This window comes from Oncorhynchus clarkii, chromosome 2 (assembly GCF_045791955.1).
Source record: "Oncorhynchus clarkii lewisi isolate Uvic-CL-2024 chromosome 2, UVic_Ocla_1.0, whole genome shotgun sequence".
Lineage (NCBI taxonomy): Eukaryota > Metazoa > Chordata > Actinopteri > Salmoniformes > Salmonidae > Oncorhynchus > Oncorhynchus clarkii.
Window position 1 is genome coordinate 50,231,347 of NC_092148.1, and position 17,125 is coordinate 50,248,471.

A 17,125-nucleotide genomic window follows, 5' to 3' on the forward strand; every position below is an offset into this window, starting at 1 on the left:
GTGACTGATGTGATATATTTTGACGTCTTCACTATTATTCGACAATGTAGAAAATAGTAAAAATAAACAATCTAAGGTAACACCATGTAATTTAGTCTCCTCAACTTCTTCAACAGCCACACCATTCTTTACCAGATTCAGCTGAGGTCTAGAACATCACATGGATTGTGTATTTGTGTCATTCAGAGGGTGAATGGGCAAGACAAAAGCTTTAAGTACCTTTGAACGGGGTATGGTAGCAGGTGCCAGGTGCACCGGTTTGTGTCAACAAGTGCAATGGTGCTGGGGCTTTTCACGCTCAATAATTTCCAATGTATATCAAGAAGGGTCCACCACCCAAAGGACATCCAACCAACTTGACATAACTGTTGGAAGCATTGGGTGTCAACATGGGCCAGCATCCCTGTGGAACGCTTTCGACACCTTGTAGAGTCCATGTCCCAACGAATTGAGGCTGTTCTGAGGGCAAAAAGGGGTGCAACTCAATATTAGGAAGGTGTTCCTAATGTTTGCTATTGTCACACCCTGATCTCTTTCACCTGCCTTGTGCTTGTCTCCACCCCCCACTAGGGGTCTCCTGTTTTTCCCCATCATCCCCTGTGTATTTATACCTGCATTTTCTGTTTGTCTGTTGCCAGTTCATCTTGTCATGTCAGGTCTTACCAGCGTTTTTCTCCTGTTCTCAAGTTTTGTTTTCTAGTCCTCCCGGTTTTGACCTTTCTGCCTGCCCTCGACCTGCCCTTTGCCTGCCCCTTTGTTATAATAAATATTCTGAGAATCAAACTATCCGCCTCCTGTGTCTGCATCTGGGTCATATCCTGAGTCTTGATAGGTATACTCTGTGTATATGGAAGTAGTTTAGTGGCCAAAAAAATAGGTTAAATATGTTTTTTCTTATACCTCCCAGTTTAGTGCTTCTACACCTGCATTGCTTGCTGTTTGGGGTTTTAGGCTGGGTTTCTGTACAGCACTTTGAGATATCAGCTGATGAACGAAGGGCTATATAAATAAATTTGATTTGATTTGATTTGATTTAGGACAGACACTTCAAAACAAACTTCCTGTTGATATATTTTTGGACTATCTGTTTTGCTATTCAATGTTTTGTTATTCAATGCGTTTCTATGGGCTCATAGCAGTCAGACCAAAATCAATGTATAATCCATTTTTATACCTACAGGATCCTACATCTCAAAATCAAATAGCAAAATGATCCATTGTATGACCATCTTAAAACAATTCCATATGTTAGCTTAGTAGACCCCCCCCCCCCCCCCTCGCACGCACACACACACACACACACACTTGAACTTACTCTACTGGATGTCCGTGGTGTTGGTAGAATTTTGAGTAATCAAAGTGACAGCAACACATTCTGTACCGCCTTACACACTGTTGCCTGCATCTAGTTGATCTAGGGTGTAATCATTTGCCCAACAGCTGTTAACGAGAGTTTCTATTGGATAAATTCAGGTATGTTTCAGGTAATGTAATGTAATGTAATATACACCCCTGAGCACACGCAAACACAGTTCACTTTCATAGCAGCCACATACAAACAGCTTGTTGTATATGTCATTCCTTCTCAAATCTATCTATGTGCTCTTCTCCTCTCACCTTTTCCCTTTGCTTGTGGACTTCAGTGCATGACACATCAGCTGTCTATGACCAGGCGAAAAAACCTTTCCAAGCCAAAACTTCATATCATGACCACTAACCTCTAAACACAGCCCACATCAATGTCACTTCATAATCAACATAGCTATTAGAACTAACGTGTTAGTAAACCTGCTACAATCATGCAGTACAGTGTACAGTCAGCAGCAAGCAGTTACACCAAATGCTTACCTTGACTTGGAAGAGTTCCAGTGTTGGATAGCTATAGTCAGCTAGCTATCATAACATCCCTCTCTTTGAGCTGGGTGTTTGAGTAGGCTAAACTAGCTAACTGCATTCGACGCTAGCTAAGTAAGTGAAAGTAAGTGAATATAGCTAGCTCTCTCTCTCTTGCTTCTCCTTAATTTTGGAAGAAAATAATTTGTTCAAAACTGTTCAAGTATTGTCTCTCTCTCTCTTTGAGTCAACTACTAACCACATGTTATGCACTGCAGTGCTAGCTAAATGTAGCTTATGCTTTCTGTACTAGATTCAATCTCTGATCCTTTGATTTGGTGGACAACATGTCAGTTCATGCTGCAAGAGCTCTGATAGGTTGGAGGACGTCCTCCGGAAGTTGTCATAATTACTGTGTAAGTCTATGGAAGGTTGTAAGAACCACGAGCCTCCTAGATTTTGAATTGAAATCAATGTACCCAGAGGAGGTCGAAACCTAGCTGTCCTCCAGCTACGCCATGGTGCTACCCTACAGAGTGCTGTTGAGACTACTGTAGACCTGTAGACCTTTTAATCAATTATTTGGTGACGTGAATATATTTAGAATAGTTTTATCTAAAAGGGAAAGATGTTTCACTTTTTATTTTTATGAAATTCACTGAAGAGGATGGTACTCCCCTTCCCCTCCTCTGAGGAGCCTCCACTGCACTGCACTAAACAGTTATGTGTTTTTTCCGAGGCCTCCCCTTCCAGTATAAGCGCTTGGTCCTACCATGTCTTAAAGGGGACGAGATGGCCTGGTTTGAATTAGACAACTGTTCTGTTGAGGTGACCGTCAGCGCTGCGGTCACCTCTTGATTTCGTTAACCAGCCCTTAACACGCCTCACATTAGCATTGTCCGACTTGGAGAATGGGATCATCAGTTAAAAGGCCTTTCTCGGTCCAAAACGATTTGGCTCAGTGCCCCTCTTGTTGTTTTTTTGTTGTAACTTCTTTTTGGGATTTTTGGGATCTCTTGGCTTCAATCTGATGTTTAGGTATAGGGCTCTGGAGGTAGGATGTACTGTAGTTGCACATTGCTGACTACAGTTAGTAAATTTGTGTCTTTCATTTGATATTGTTATTTTAAGTTGATTAAGGCACTTTCTCATTTACAGCAACAGAGAAGAAATTCACTTTTCTGTCACACGATGTCATGTATTGTCATATTATGTCTTGTTCTTTCTCTTCACTCCGTCTCCCTCTGCTGGTCGTATTAGGTTACCTTCTCTTCCTCTCCTTCCCCCAGCTGTTCCTCATCTTCTCTAACTACCTCGTTCACCCTTTTCCCACCTGTTCCCTTTTTCCCTCTGATTAGGTCTCTATTTCTCTCTCTGTTCCTGCTTCTGTCTTTGTCAGATTCTCGTTTGAGTTTCTCATGCCAGAACCAAACTATCGTCTCGTTTGCTTCACCCTTGTCCTGTCCTGTCGGAATCTGCCTGTTCATCTGATGCTACGTGTGATCAGGTACCTCTGTCCTCTACGACCCGCGCCTACCCAGAGAGACCAGCAGTCTGTCGCCGCTAACCCAGCTATTCTCCTCTGCTGCTAAGAAGGGGACTCTAACCCAGCTATTCTCCTCTGCTGCTAAGAAGGGGGACTCTTCTGTGATTATCAGAAGGACTTTATGATTCATTTGTCGCCCTCTCTGCGGGTTGTCTATTTTGCCATTATATACATCTGAAGAGGATCTATGTCTTCCCTGTGTTTTGACATTAAAGGACTCTGTTTTTGTTAAACTGCTTTTGGGTCCTCACTCACGTGCACAACACACGACTCTTAAACTTAAAAAAAAAACAAAAAAAAAACGTTTGCCTCTGGCGGTGCTCTTGAGGCCAAAGGGGTCCTCCAAATGGACAGAGATATTGCCCAGAAATTACCTCTCCACACCCATGAGCAAAAGCATAAATGTGTTTGCCCATATTGCATATAATAAGCATATATGGCTGTGTTTACACAGGCAGCCAAATTCAGATACTTTTTCCACTCATTGTCCTTTTGAACAAATCACATCAGATTTCTTTTCAGAGCTGATCTGACTGGTCAAAAGACCAATTAGTAAAAAAAAAAAGAAAAAAGGTCAGAATCAGGCCAGTGTGAACGCAGCCATGGTAGCCAAAATCTGATGTACACCGTTAGCAACTAGATGTCCATAGTAGATATTTAACAGAGATGAATCCATTGATGACACTCCCTCCAGCTATCAAGAGGGATAGATAAAATGGATAGGCAACACTTTATTTCTAAAATGCTTTTTATGCAATTGTTATGATATGTACTGAAGTGGAGTTCAGCAAAAACACTTGCCTATGCATGCTGCAGTATATACTGTACAATGTACTGTTCGATGTACATTGTATGAACCATTTATTTATCTAATATTCATCTTTTGGGCAACAGAAGAGAGCAGTCTTATAACAAAACAATTGAAACAGAGCATGATGGTAATACCATCTTGAAATAATACAACACTGAAAATCCATGCCAGGGGACATTTAAAAAAAAAAATCTAAACTGAGCTTAATGTTGAATGAGCCTGGAAATAACCCTCGTGATTTTAGTATTAGTACTTGTTGCTTTGAGTAACTTGGCTAAATGTAAATGAACATCTTTCTGGCCTGGAAGCCATGTCAATTTGCCAAATGAGGTTATCTCCAACCTCACTGTGATGAAACAAATATTTGGAGAATCAGTTGAAATTACACCATTCTTTTTTAGGAAACTGTAACAATCACGTGTACATTTTCTGGAAACACACGTGGTTATATTGCCCGCATTCTTTTTCAATCTTTCATCATTATGTGTTGATATAAATACTCTCTTAAATTCAAATAAAGATGCAGCAGACCTGAACTGTTTAAATTTCTTCGGGCTCGGTTCTCTAACTGAGAGTCAATCCAAAGTATTCTTCCTTCTTCTCAAAGTAGTAGTCGAATCGGGTTATGGCGTACCTGCAGATAGAGGATAAGAGATGAACGACCATGAGGTGTTCCCTGCGTACGATAATAAGGCTGGGATTCAATCCGAGGTGCATTTACAGCCGTCAATTCGCCGCTTAAAGGCATTTCACGGATGTCTTATTCACGGTAAGTGCATGTCGGCTCATGTGTAAAATGACCGTAAAACGTATGTTGTAGTGCTCTGCGTTATAAAGCACCTTGGATTAAATCCTGGCTTTAAATCGAACTCCCGTCATGAACACACCTGCATGAACACAGGTGGAAAGACATTGGCGGAAAAACACATTTCTTTGTTTACCGTCAACAGTTTAACATAGTGAAGTACAGTTAAATAATCGTATAATTTATACGCCGTAAAACACAAAGAAATGAAACATCTGGTGTTTATTCAAAGAAAATGTTTTCACCTGCTCTGCTAATTAATATTTAAATCATGGATTCACATGCTAATGGGTAAAAAGATGATAAATACAATAATTTTAAAAAAGTGTTGCATTGCTCTGCGAACTACAGCATATCCATTCTGTCAAACGCATTTGGAACTGTATAGGAGATGATTCGGGATCAGTCCCAGTCTTGTTTGGCTGGCCCGGATTGCCTTTTCAGCGCTTTTCTACACTCGTGAACTGTGCTTCAGACTCCAGCGTAGAGACCTATTCATCAACACAAATGTGGTGTGTTGCCATAATGCTTGCTTTCAGGGGAGGAAAAAACATGATTCATTTGATAACCGTTATCACAGTTCTTTCAGTGACGCCAGATAAAAGTGGCTTGTTTCAGTCATGGAAAGGAAGCAATTCAGTGAAAGCACTTTAAATCTTCCTCATTCTACGCTGCCTTTCCTTTCATTTGTCATTTGACAAATGACAATGATGAAATAAAAATAACATGTTTACAAAGATTGGGATTTATACCAAATGTCATCCTACATTTCATATCCTGTAGATACGCTGATGATAATGGGACTTGACAATCAAATAATCAAACAATACTGATTAGGAAAACTAAGGTTTTCTAATCAATATATTACACATTTTCTTTATTTCAAGGGCAATTTCTCCCTCTTACTTTGGACAAACTGTTTTACCATTTTTTTTCCCCGAAAATGTATTTTTTTCCGAAAAACTGCCTTAATTTTGCTGAACCCCAGGAAGAGTTGCTGCTGCCTTGGCAGTAGCTAATGGGGATTCATAATAAATACAATAGCATGTTGTATCTTCACAGAAGTTGTCCCAAAATAGCATTGCTTTGTGTACTTGCCTTTTATTACATTAAGTTTGTTTTGACTTTCAACATCTGAACAAAGTACAGTTTCTTTTAAAGCCTAGACTTGTTTCAAAAGTTTACCAAGAGTAAAGTGGTTTGGTGTTTGTTTGAACCGTGTTGTACAACACTTCAATACATCTAATGTCTGTGTGTGCTCTTGCCGTTGGCTATTGTGCTCGCCTTTGAAACAGAGTGAAGTTTCAAAAGAACGGAAAATGGAGACATAAAGGACTTTATCGTTAACTCCTCAATGCCTAATCAGTGCAGAGTGTGAACGTTACTGGACAGCGTCTTACCTCAGTGATGAAAAGACTCCTTTAGACACAAACAACAGTTGTGTTACATGAATCTCTGTTCCAGTTCTGCCACTTACCCCCTTGGCATTGTGTGCGTTTTGATGTGGTTTTGTTGAATTTGTTTGTATGAATCTTTCACTCTGTTAAAATTGTTAGTTTGGGCCTGAAATTGGCAACGGCATAATGGAAAGGATGGTAAATTGTTTCCATTGTTCAATTTGAGAAAAAGTTATTTGGTTAACCTCTGAAAAAATGTAGAACTTGTTTTAGAGTCGTCATCTGACTTCTAATAGTAACTTGGTTAATCAAAAAACGGTTATTGTTGACAACGAATGATTACAAATATTTCATTCGTTTTTTTTCCATTGAGCAAGCTGTTGTAATTTGCATTTTTTCCCCCTTTTGCTTAAAGATTAAATAAGTCTATGGTTATATGATGAAGGCATACTGTTCGACACGTGACCTCATTGACCACATGAAGCGCAGTAAAGAAAACCTACATGTAACTTCTCCAACAGTATTAAATGAAAATGAAAGTAGAAAAAAATAACCCATGTCATCTTACAATAAAATCTCAAATAAAACAATTTTCCTGTTTACTATTTAGAAAAGAGGGGCAAATTCACACACTGAAAAGCAGGTAAACCATTCCACAATGTGCTTTTGTGCAGGTCCCCATTTTCTTCACTCAAACCATTCCAAACAGTGGGCCTCTTTACTCATTTCCTCATAATAATGTCTTTGTCAAATTGGCTTTGGAAGCATGGAATAACCGCTGCCTTGCCAATACATCCACAAACTCAACCGCTGCCTAGCAGATACAAGTGAAACAAAAAATAAATAAAGTCAATATCAACGGTAGAGTGGGAGGCAGGGAGGGTGGAGATCATGCATTCCCATTGCGTCTCCCTAATATCTCATGCACATGTGGCTTTGGTTAAGTGTGAGGCCTAACAGTTGCCTGTCACTCGTTGAGTAGTCAGCAGAGACTCGTCTCAGAGGGATAACGCAACAAGTAAATGGGCATAGAGAGAAACACCCCAACAAATCTCCATCGTGAGGACCCTCCTTCTCCAAATCTAGGACATAGGCTCCCTTTTGGAGTCTCTAGAGGGGGACTTTAACCCCTTAAGTGACTGGTGCAAACTTACTGTTGTTTTCCACCTTGTTATGGTTAACCTTGGATTTTGGATATAGGGATGTAATCTGACTCTTGCGACGCACATTGGGGCAACTTGTGCCTGGAGCTTAGTGGGGCCAGACAGGCTAACAGCCACATATGGCCGAACCAGGGGTGAGAGACAGACAGGGAGGACCAATGAGGCTGGAACAATACTGGCTCTGTTCCATCTGCTCCTGCTGGATCGCATTTCCTCCAAAGTTCCGATATAAAGTGGCGGGGCCCCTGTCACTGATCCACAGAGCCGACAGCGAAGCCACACATAGGGGTGGGTGCCGTGTGTCAATAGTGATTAGCGTCAGCACAGTGGCGACTGCTGCTTCTGTGGGGTACAATGGGGCATTGGAGGAGAGGAATATTTTCTGCTCAGAGGACTATGCTGTTTATAATACATTTTTGTCCCCCTGAAAATACAAATATTTGTTACTGGTGCTAATGTGTTACCAGGTGATTCAATTAAAGTTAATGCGTTATTTTTCTTATTTCTCATAACGGTTGTGTGAGTGTTGGGCGGCAGGGATCTGAAGAGAGGAACGGCTATTCATAGTAAAGCTATGTAAACCCTTGTAGATTTGACTTTGTATCAGCATTTAGAAGCAACGCACTGGGGAAAGACATCAGTTCAACATCTAGTTTTGATTTACATTTGGTTGAGTTGTCAAATAATGTGAAACACGAAAACAACAAAATCATTCACCATGTCATTGGATTTAGGTAAAAAGTTGAGTGAAAAAACCCCTGAAATGCCCTTACGCTGATGACTTTTTACAAATCCAATCAGTTTTCCACATTGATTCAATGTCGTCATTGAAATGATGTGGAAACAATGTTGATTTAACCAGTTTTGCCCAATGGGAAAATTGGTCACATTCAAGACTCTAGAGATACAGGTCACTCACCTTTCAAAGTCAAAATCAATTGAGGAATATCTGGCCTGCAGGATTGCCCAGAGACCCCATAAAAAGTTGGAGGCCTGCGAATAGATGGAGAAAAACAGAGGGATAAGGAGAAAGCGAGGGAAAGCAAAAGTTAGGATACAGGTTGCCTACTTGATCAGGCCAGGGTTGCACTTGACCTCGTCTTCTGTATAAATCGAATGCTTTACCTGGTGACTAACATAAAACAAATGCTGTATTACTATTGAATAGATTTCAGAGTCTTGTCCATCTTAAAGTTCTGAAATTGAAGTACCCACTGAGTGGTCATATCGAGACATTGTATGTAGCCTGCTGTTGAATCTGAAGTGCTTTTGATGCCAAAAACAATAAAAAAAATCCTCTCTGGTTATTGTCCTGCATGTCCCCAGCGGCCTTTGTTGAACATTGCTGTGGTTTTGAGGATGTGCCTCTGATGGTGAAAGATTGTGTGCCCACCGGACAGAAATGTAATGAGCTTTCTTATGCCGCGTCCCGGGCGAATCGTGATGGCAGGACAGAAACAGATGTCATTGTTTTCGTTGAGACATCGACGACAAATGCTGCAACGGCCGCGACAGAAAATACTGCCCACTGCGGCTGGACGGAATTTGAGGCAAGAGCTGAAATAGAGGCCCGGACTCTAACTTGCAAGAGGTGTAGTGTTTTGGGATGTTATTTAGGAAACGTTTTCATGACAGGCTTTTGTATACCCATAAACCACATGTGAATTGTGGTTTTGCTTTCCCTGTGTTTTGCTTCTGAAAAATATGAGGAAAAGTCTATAGGTTCCCACGCCTCCATACATTTCTGTTGTCATCCACCCTTATTGTAATTCTCTATGGTGGGACCACTAATCATTTCCTAACGAGTTCCAGGCAGACCTCTGTGCTGTGGCCGAATGATATAATCACATTTTTATTTGATAATCAAATAAAGGGTGGAATGAAATACTGGAGCAGTATGTGGTTTCCCCTCTCGTTTTTTTCTCCTGCCACATGTTCATATGTAACGTCTCTCCTCGGCTCTAGATGGAGATTGAGTGCAGTTTTTTTTTGTGGCTATGATTAATAACATTAAGATGCCATTAGCCTAACTCTAAGCAGAGATGGCCAATGACAGGGAGCCATTCAGAAAAGCCCAGAGACGAAGCATGCTACTAATACGAAATAGAGGAGCCATCACAGAGTCACAGTCTTTGGCCCTTCGGGAACCTGGGAAGGGGTTCCCTGATGGGGACAAAGAAGATTCAGATCAACTTTCTTATGCCACCAGGGGGGGAATTAATTTCGTCATGTGCTTAAAAAGACGGTACATAAAACATGAAAACATAGAAATTACACAATGGAATTAATTCAAAGTGCTATAGCTACACATTGAAAGTGCAATATGCTGTATACTCGAGGGACCAACAGACTATCTATTATACAGGCTGTTGGGAAAAAAAGAGTCCCCATATCTATCTGTTTTGATTTTCTTTTGAAAAAGTCTCTTTCTCCTTGTCCGGCTGCTGCTGTGACTGAGTTTTGAGTAAAGGGGATGAGTACTGTCCTGGGAAATACAAGTTTTAGGAGAATGACTTTTGTGTACCGGTTGGTGGCTGATTCTTGATCTATACAAATTATCTTTTCCACCGTCTTGATCAAGCTTGACTTGGTTTCCAAGCATGCATATATGACCAAAGGACTGCACATTCTGCAGGACAGATTTATAGAACACTTTTTAAATATGGCAGTCGATATTATAAATTTTCAGTTTGCGTTAAAAAAAAGACATTCTCTTTTGCAATTTCTTTATGTGCCTTGGCTCGCTCTGTCTGGGCTTAAGATGGGGAGAGGAGCAGTAGAGAAGCTCCCATCCCAAGAACATTGGCGGACCAGCACTCCTTAGTGATGCCACAGAGACGATTTGTCTATTAAAGGGCTCTAGGAAATATCAAAACATACCCCAGCAGTTCAGGGGGCATCAATATCAGTTCTTTCTCTTTTTGTGATTGATGGAGGGCAATTCCACAGAAATGGATAACGGCAACAAACCATACAACTCTATGCACAGGGACTACTTTGAGCAATTTCCATCGAAAAATTCACAAAAACACAGTTACTGGAAGAACTGTGCAGATGCAGCAAAATTTGATAAGAGAATCGTGGTAAAAATCTTCCTCCGTTTTTTTATGCGACCACATTTTCCAAAATCTCTATCAAATATAGTGTTCCGAATTAAGATTCAAAGACGTCTGTAGAAAGAATTGCTTGTCAGCTATGACATGACACCTTGAGTTTAAAAAATCCCTTTTGGTTATTGAACTACAATAAGTGTAGTGGATTTACACCCGGTAAAATATTTAGGGTAACGGAATTACATAATGGGTCCCTGATCTGTACTATACAAAATTGCATAATCGTGGATATATTCAGTTGAAGTCGGAAGTTTAAATACACCTTAGTCAAATACATTTAAACTCAGTTTTTCACAATTCCTGACATTTAATCAGAGTAAAAATTCCCTGTTTTAGGTCAGTTAGGATCACCACTTTATTTTATTTTTGAAATGTCAGAATAATACTAGAGAAATATTTATTTCAGCTTTTATTCATTTCATCACGTTCCCAGTGGGTCAGAAGTTTACATGCACTCAATTAGTATTCGGTAGCATTGCCTTTAAATGAATAAAATTGGGTCAAACGTTTCAGGTAGCCTTCCACAAGCTTCCCACAATAAGTTGGGTGAATTTTGGCCCATTCCTCCTGACAGAGCTGGTGTAACTGAGTCAGGTTTGTAGGCCTCCTTCCTCGCACACGCTGTTTCAGTTAGGATGTGCCCACACATTTTGGATAGGATTGAGGTCAGGGCTTTGTGATGGCCACTCCAATACCTTGACTTTGTTGTCCTTAAGCAATTTTGCAACAACTTTGGAAGTATGCTTGGGGTCATTGTCCATTTGGAAGACTCATTTGCTACCAAGCTTTAACTTCCTGACTGATGTCTTGAGATGTTGCTTCAATATAGCCACATAATTTCCCTGCCTCATGATGCCATCTATTTTGTGAAGTGCACCAGTCCCTCCTACAGCAAAGCACCCCCACAACATGATGCTGCCACCCCCGTGCTTCAAGGTTGGGATGGTGTTCTTCGGCTTGCAAGCATCCCCCTTTTCCCTCCAAACATAACGATGGCAATTATGGCCAAACAGTTCTATATTTGTTTCCGCAGACCAGAGGACATTTCTCCAAAAAGTAAGATCTTTGTCCCCATGTGCAGTTGCAAACCGTAGTCTGTCTTTTTATGGTGGTTTTGGAGCAGTGGCTTCTTCCTTGCTGAGCGGCCTTTCAAGTTATGTCGATATAGGACTCGTTTTACTGTGGATATACAGTGAGGGAAAAAGTATTTGATTCCCTGCTGATTTTGTATGTTTGCCCACTGACAAAGAAATGATCAGTCTATAATTTTAATGGTAGGTTTATTTGAACAGTGAGAGACAGAATAACAACACAATCCAGAAAAACACATGTCAAAAATGTTATAAATGGATTTTCTGGAATTTTCCAAGCTGTTTAAAGGCACCGTTAACATAGTGTAGAAATATGCAATATCCTAATTTGCATATTTGGGTATTATTACATTCGGTTGGTTTGTAGCGGACTAAATCTGAACCAATCATAGACGTCTATGTTTCATAAGTTTGGACATCACAGTACAGCACAGTAGGGTAAAGTAGATTACAGTACAGCACAGTAGAGTAGAGTATAGTTCAGTACAGTAAAGTATAGTTCAGTACTGTACAAAACAGTTCATTAAACTGTACTATAATCTAGTGTGCTCTACTGTACTGTACTGAACTCTACATGTATTTACTGTACTACACATGTACTATGATTTCCCATTTCCCAATTTGGTAACAGAATTAAGAGATTTAATCACTTATTAATTCATAAACAAAATTGATATCAGTAAAAACACCACAACTAATTGGTAGGTCGACTTCTACATTCCTCTGGGCACCAACTGGTTGAATAGAAGTTGTTTCAATGTAATTTGTCAACGTATTGTGCTGCGGAATCTATGTGGAAAATACATTGAATTTGAAAAAAAGTTAACGGTTGTTTTGAGGGTGGAGTTTCAACCACAGGATTATGTCATCATTGTAACCAATTTTCAATATAGACAAACCTTATATAAAATGTGTTTAATTTGTACCTTTGAAACAACATCAGATCTTCAACGTTATATGCACCTCCTACTGGATAGTTGATCTATCTAAAGCTATTAATTTGGTCCCCCATCCAGGGTTTTAACCACGCCCAGTGCTGCTTAGCTTTGATATTTGCCACTGACTAGTACCAATACACTATCGTGAGAATGATTGCATGATCTCTTAATAACTAAATACATTACAATCTCTCCCTCAAAGTCAGCAAAGCAGAGAAGCTGATCGTGGACTACAGGAAACGACGCGGCAAGCACGCCCGCATCCACATTAATGTGGCTGTAGTGGAGCGGGTTGAGAGCTTCAAGTTCCTCGGTTTCCACATCACTAAGCAATTAACATGGTCCACACACACCCACACAGTTGCGAAGAGGGCACGACAGAGCCTCTTCCCCCTCAGGAGGCTGAAAAGATTTGGCATGGGCCCTCAGATCCTCAAAAAGTTATACAGTTGCACAATTGAATGCATCTTGACTGGCTTGGTATAGCAACTGCAAGGCATCCGACCGCAAATGTGCTAGAGAGGGTGGTGAGTACGGCCCAGCACATCACTGCCATCCAGGACTTCTATACCAGGCTGTGTTAGAGGAAGACTCCAGCCACCCAAGCCGTAGAGTGTTCTCTCTGCTACTGCCCGGCAAGGGGTACCAGTGCACCAAGTCTGGAACCAACAGGACCCTGAACAGCTTCTACCCCCAAGCCATAACTGCTGAACAAGACTGCTAAATAGCTAATCATATGGCTACCCGTACTACCTGTATTGACTCTTCTTTGCACGAACTCTCTCGCACTGACTCTCTGGCACACACTGGACTCACTACCCACACACTCACACATACTTACACTGACACCCGAACACACACACTCACACACACTACACACGGGCCACACACATATAAAGCTATGATCCCTTATTGATGTCACATGTTAAATCCACTACAATCGGTGTAGATGAAGGGAAGGAGACAGGTTAAAAAATGATTTTTAAGCCTTGAGACAATTGAAAGATGGATTGTGTATGGTTTTTCACGCTCAAAACCTTCCTTTGTGTATCAACAATGGTCTACTACCCAAAAGGACATCCAGCCAACTTGACACAACCGTTGGAAGCATTGGAGTCGACATGGGCCAGCATCCCTGTGGAACGCTTTCGACACCTTGTAGAGTCCATGTCCCGACGAATTGAGGCTGTTCTGTGTAGGTGTAGAGTTTCAAGCTTTGGTTGAGTTCAAATGTAATCTTCAAGTTAATCATTAATATGTTGGACTCACGGCTACATCTCAAACAAAAATACAAGTTAAAGAATAGGACTAAATCAAATCAAACTTCATTTAAAGTGCATTTAAAGTTTGATTAGATTTTGTCCTATTGTACTGTACAGTACACTCTTTGGAGGTGTAAATCCAATATATCAATTATGAATTTGTCAAACTGGATATTGAATAGTGTTTTCGGTTGTTATCTCAACCAAATATTACCATTTGAAAGAGATATCTTCCGCTTGGATAGTTCCATCTTTGCCACTGACTTAGTCTGGCTTTAATTCCAGTTTGTCTACAAGTGAATCATTTATATGTTCTTAAGTTAAAGAATAGGGCAAAATCATGACTCAATCATGACTTGATTTAGTCCTATTCTTTAACTTTCATTCTTGGTTGAGATGGAGACGTGAATCCAACATATCAATTATTAATTTGTAGACAAACTAAGCCAGACTAAGTCAGTGGCACAAATGTTGCTATTTGGTTGCGTTGACAACCAAACACAGTTCAATATTACTTTTGCAATACAGTAAATAGCCTACCCAGCAAACTGGGAACATTCATAAAATATTAGCTAAGATTCCCATTAAGTTCTATGGTTTTATCTAACATTAGGATGATAGAATCCCCCCAAAATGTAAAGAATGATTATGATAAAAAAAAAACGTTTCATGTTTTAAATTAAATGTCCTTCGAATGTTCTCCTAACATTCAGTAAAATGTTGTGCACAAACATCCATAACAACCACTACAGAACATCCCCCAAAAGTTGTCATTAGGTTTCTAGGTAATACTGAAAAACATTCCTTTGATATTGACTGAACAGCCTTTCTGAGTTCTTTCAAGGTTCCCAGAACATTTAATTAGGTTGTGGGAACAATGTGGATACATTACAAGACATAGGTTACCAAAACACAAAATATATATTGATTTGTTTAACACTTTTTTGGTTACCTCATGATTCAATAAATGTTATTTCATAGTTTTGATGTCTCCACTATTATTCTACAATGTAGAAAATGGTACAAATAAAGAAAAACCCTTGAATGACTAGGCGTGTCCAAACTTTTGACTGGTACCTTATATATGTTTCATGATTAACTACTCATGGTGTGATGTGGTAACGTACAGGAACTCAAGTTATTTTGTTCTCCCGATCTGGAATATCTCACCATCAACCATATTTCCTCCCGAGATCATTTTCTTTGGTCATTGTCAAGGCCGTGTATAACCGCAACAGCAAGGAAATACACTGGACTTTGTACAAACCGGAAACTGCATATCCTGAGGCCGCATTTATTGTAGATGGGGACTTTAATAAAGGAAATCTGAGGAAAATGCTACCAAAGTTCTATCAACACATCTACTGTTCTACTCGCGCATCGAGCACTCTTGACCATTGCTACTCCGCCTTCCGGAATGGCTACAAGGTCCTCACCTGCTCACCTTTCAGGAAATCAGATCACGCCTCCATTCTGCTCCTCCCTTCCTATAGGCAGAAACTTAAACAGGAAGTACCCGTCGTAAGGACTGTTCAACGTTGGTTCGACCAATCAGAACCTATGCTTCACGTTTGTTTGGATCACGCGTACTGGGAAATGTTCCGGGTTGCCTCTGAGAATAGTATTGACGTATACACTGACTCGGTGACTGAGTTCATCAAGAAGTGCATAGAGGATGTTGTTCGCACTGTGACGATTAGAAGTTATCCTACCAAAAAAACGTGGATAGATGGCAGCATTCGGCAAAACTAAAAGCGCAAACCGCCACATTTAACAACGGCAAGGTGAATGGGAACATGTACTGGTACAAACAGATTAGCTATGCCATCTGTAAGGCAATCAGAGGCAAAACGAGTGGAGTTGCAATTCAGCGGCTCAGACAAAAGACACCTTACCTGACACCCTAGACCCACTACAGTTTGCATACCTCCCCAACAAATCACCATCGCACAGCGCACTGCCCTTTTCCATCTAGACGAGGAATACCTATGTAAGAATGCTGTTCATCGACTACAGCTCTGCCTTCAACAACATAGCACCCTCCAAGCTCACTAAGCTTGGGGCCCTGGGTCTGAACCCCACCACTACAGCGTTTAGTTAGCTTCTTAGCTAGCTGTAAGAAAACGTTAGGGTTACTAGACTTAGATTAGTTGGCTTGAGCTAGCTAAATAGGCTATCAGAAATTGGCTTCACCAAAGTACCTAAACAAAGCCAAAAGTAGGAGAGCAGTGTTGGAAAAATTACCCAATTGTCATACATTAATAAAAATATAGATACCTTAATAGAAAGTTACTCAAGTTACTGCAGCGCCAGCTGTGTCATCAGAGTCCCTGGGTTCGCGCCCAGGCTCTGTCGTAACCGGCCGCGACCGGGAGGTCCGTGGGGCGACGCACAATTGGCCTAGCGTCGCCCGGGTTAGGGAGGGCTTGGTCGGTAGGGGTGTCTTTGTCTCATCGCGCACCAGCGACTCCTGTGGCGGGCTGGGCGCAGTGTACGCTAACCAAGGTGGCCAGGTGCACGGTGTTTCCTCTGGCGCATTGGTGCGGCTGGCTTCCGGGTTGGATGTGCGCTGTGTTAAGAAACAGTGCGGCTTGGTTGGGTTGTGTATCGGAGGACACATGACTTTCAACCTTCGTCTCTCCCGAGCCCGTACGGGAGTTGTAGCGAGGAGACAAGATAGTAGCTACTACAACAATTGGATACCACGAAATTGGGGAGAAAAAGGGGTAAAAAAAAATAATAAAATATATATATTTTTTAAAGTTACTCAAGTAAAAGTAAAAGTCACCTAGTAAAATACTACTTGAGTAAAAGTCTAAAAGTGATTGGTTCTAAACCTAAGTATCAAAAGTACATGTAATTGCTAAAATACACTTAAGTATCAAAAGTAAAAGTAGAAGTATAAATTATTTCAAATCCATTCTTTTAAGCAAAGCAGATGGCACCATTTACCAAAGATGCATTTGTATTTAGTGAGTCCGCCAGATCAGAGCCAGAATGGATGACCATGTGTTGTCTTGATAAGTGCTTGAATTTGTCAATTTTCCTGTCCTGCTAAGCATTCAAAATGTAACGAGTACTTTTGGTGTCAGGTAAAATGTATGGAGTAAAAAGTATTTTCTTTCGAGTGAAGTAAAAGTAAAAGTTGACAAAAATATAAATAGTA

General features: G+C 40.6%; 1 protein-coding gene across 3 annotated transcripts in view; it reads right to left on the minus strand.

The window, feature by feature from the left end:
* Positions 1 to 4,090: 4,090 nt before the first annotated feature.
* Positions 4,091 to 17,125, minus strand: part of LOC139369089 (ethanolamine kinase 1) — a 64,454-nt gene continuing 51,419 nt past the window's right edge. For all 3 annotated transcript variants that reach the window (XM_071108618.1, XM_071108616.1, XM_071108617.1), the window contains exons 7-8: positions 8,475 to 8,548; positions 4,091 to 4,824 (exon numbers count right to left, since the gene is read on the minus strand). In XM_071108618.1, the coding sequence (XP_070964719.1) occupies positions 4,755 to 4,824; positions 8,475 to 8,548 (144 nt within the window). In that variant the 3' untranslated portion in view covers positions 4,091 to 4,754. The remainder of the gene's footprint in view (positions 4,825 to 8,474; positions 8,549 to 17,125) is intronic.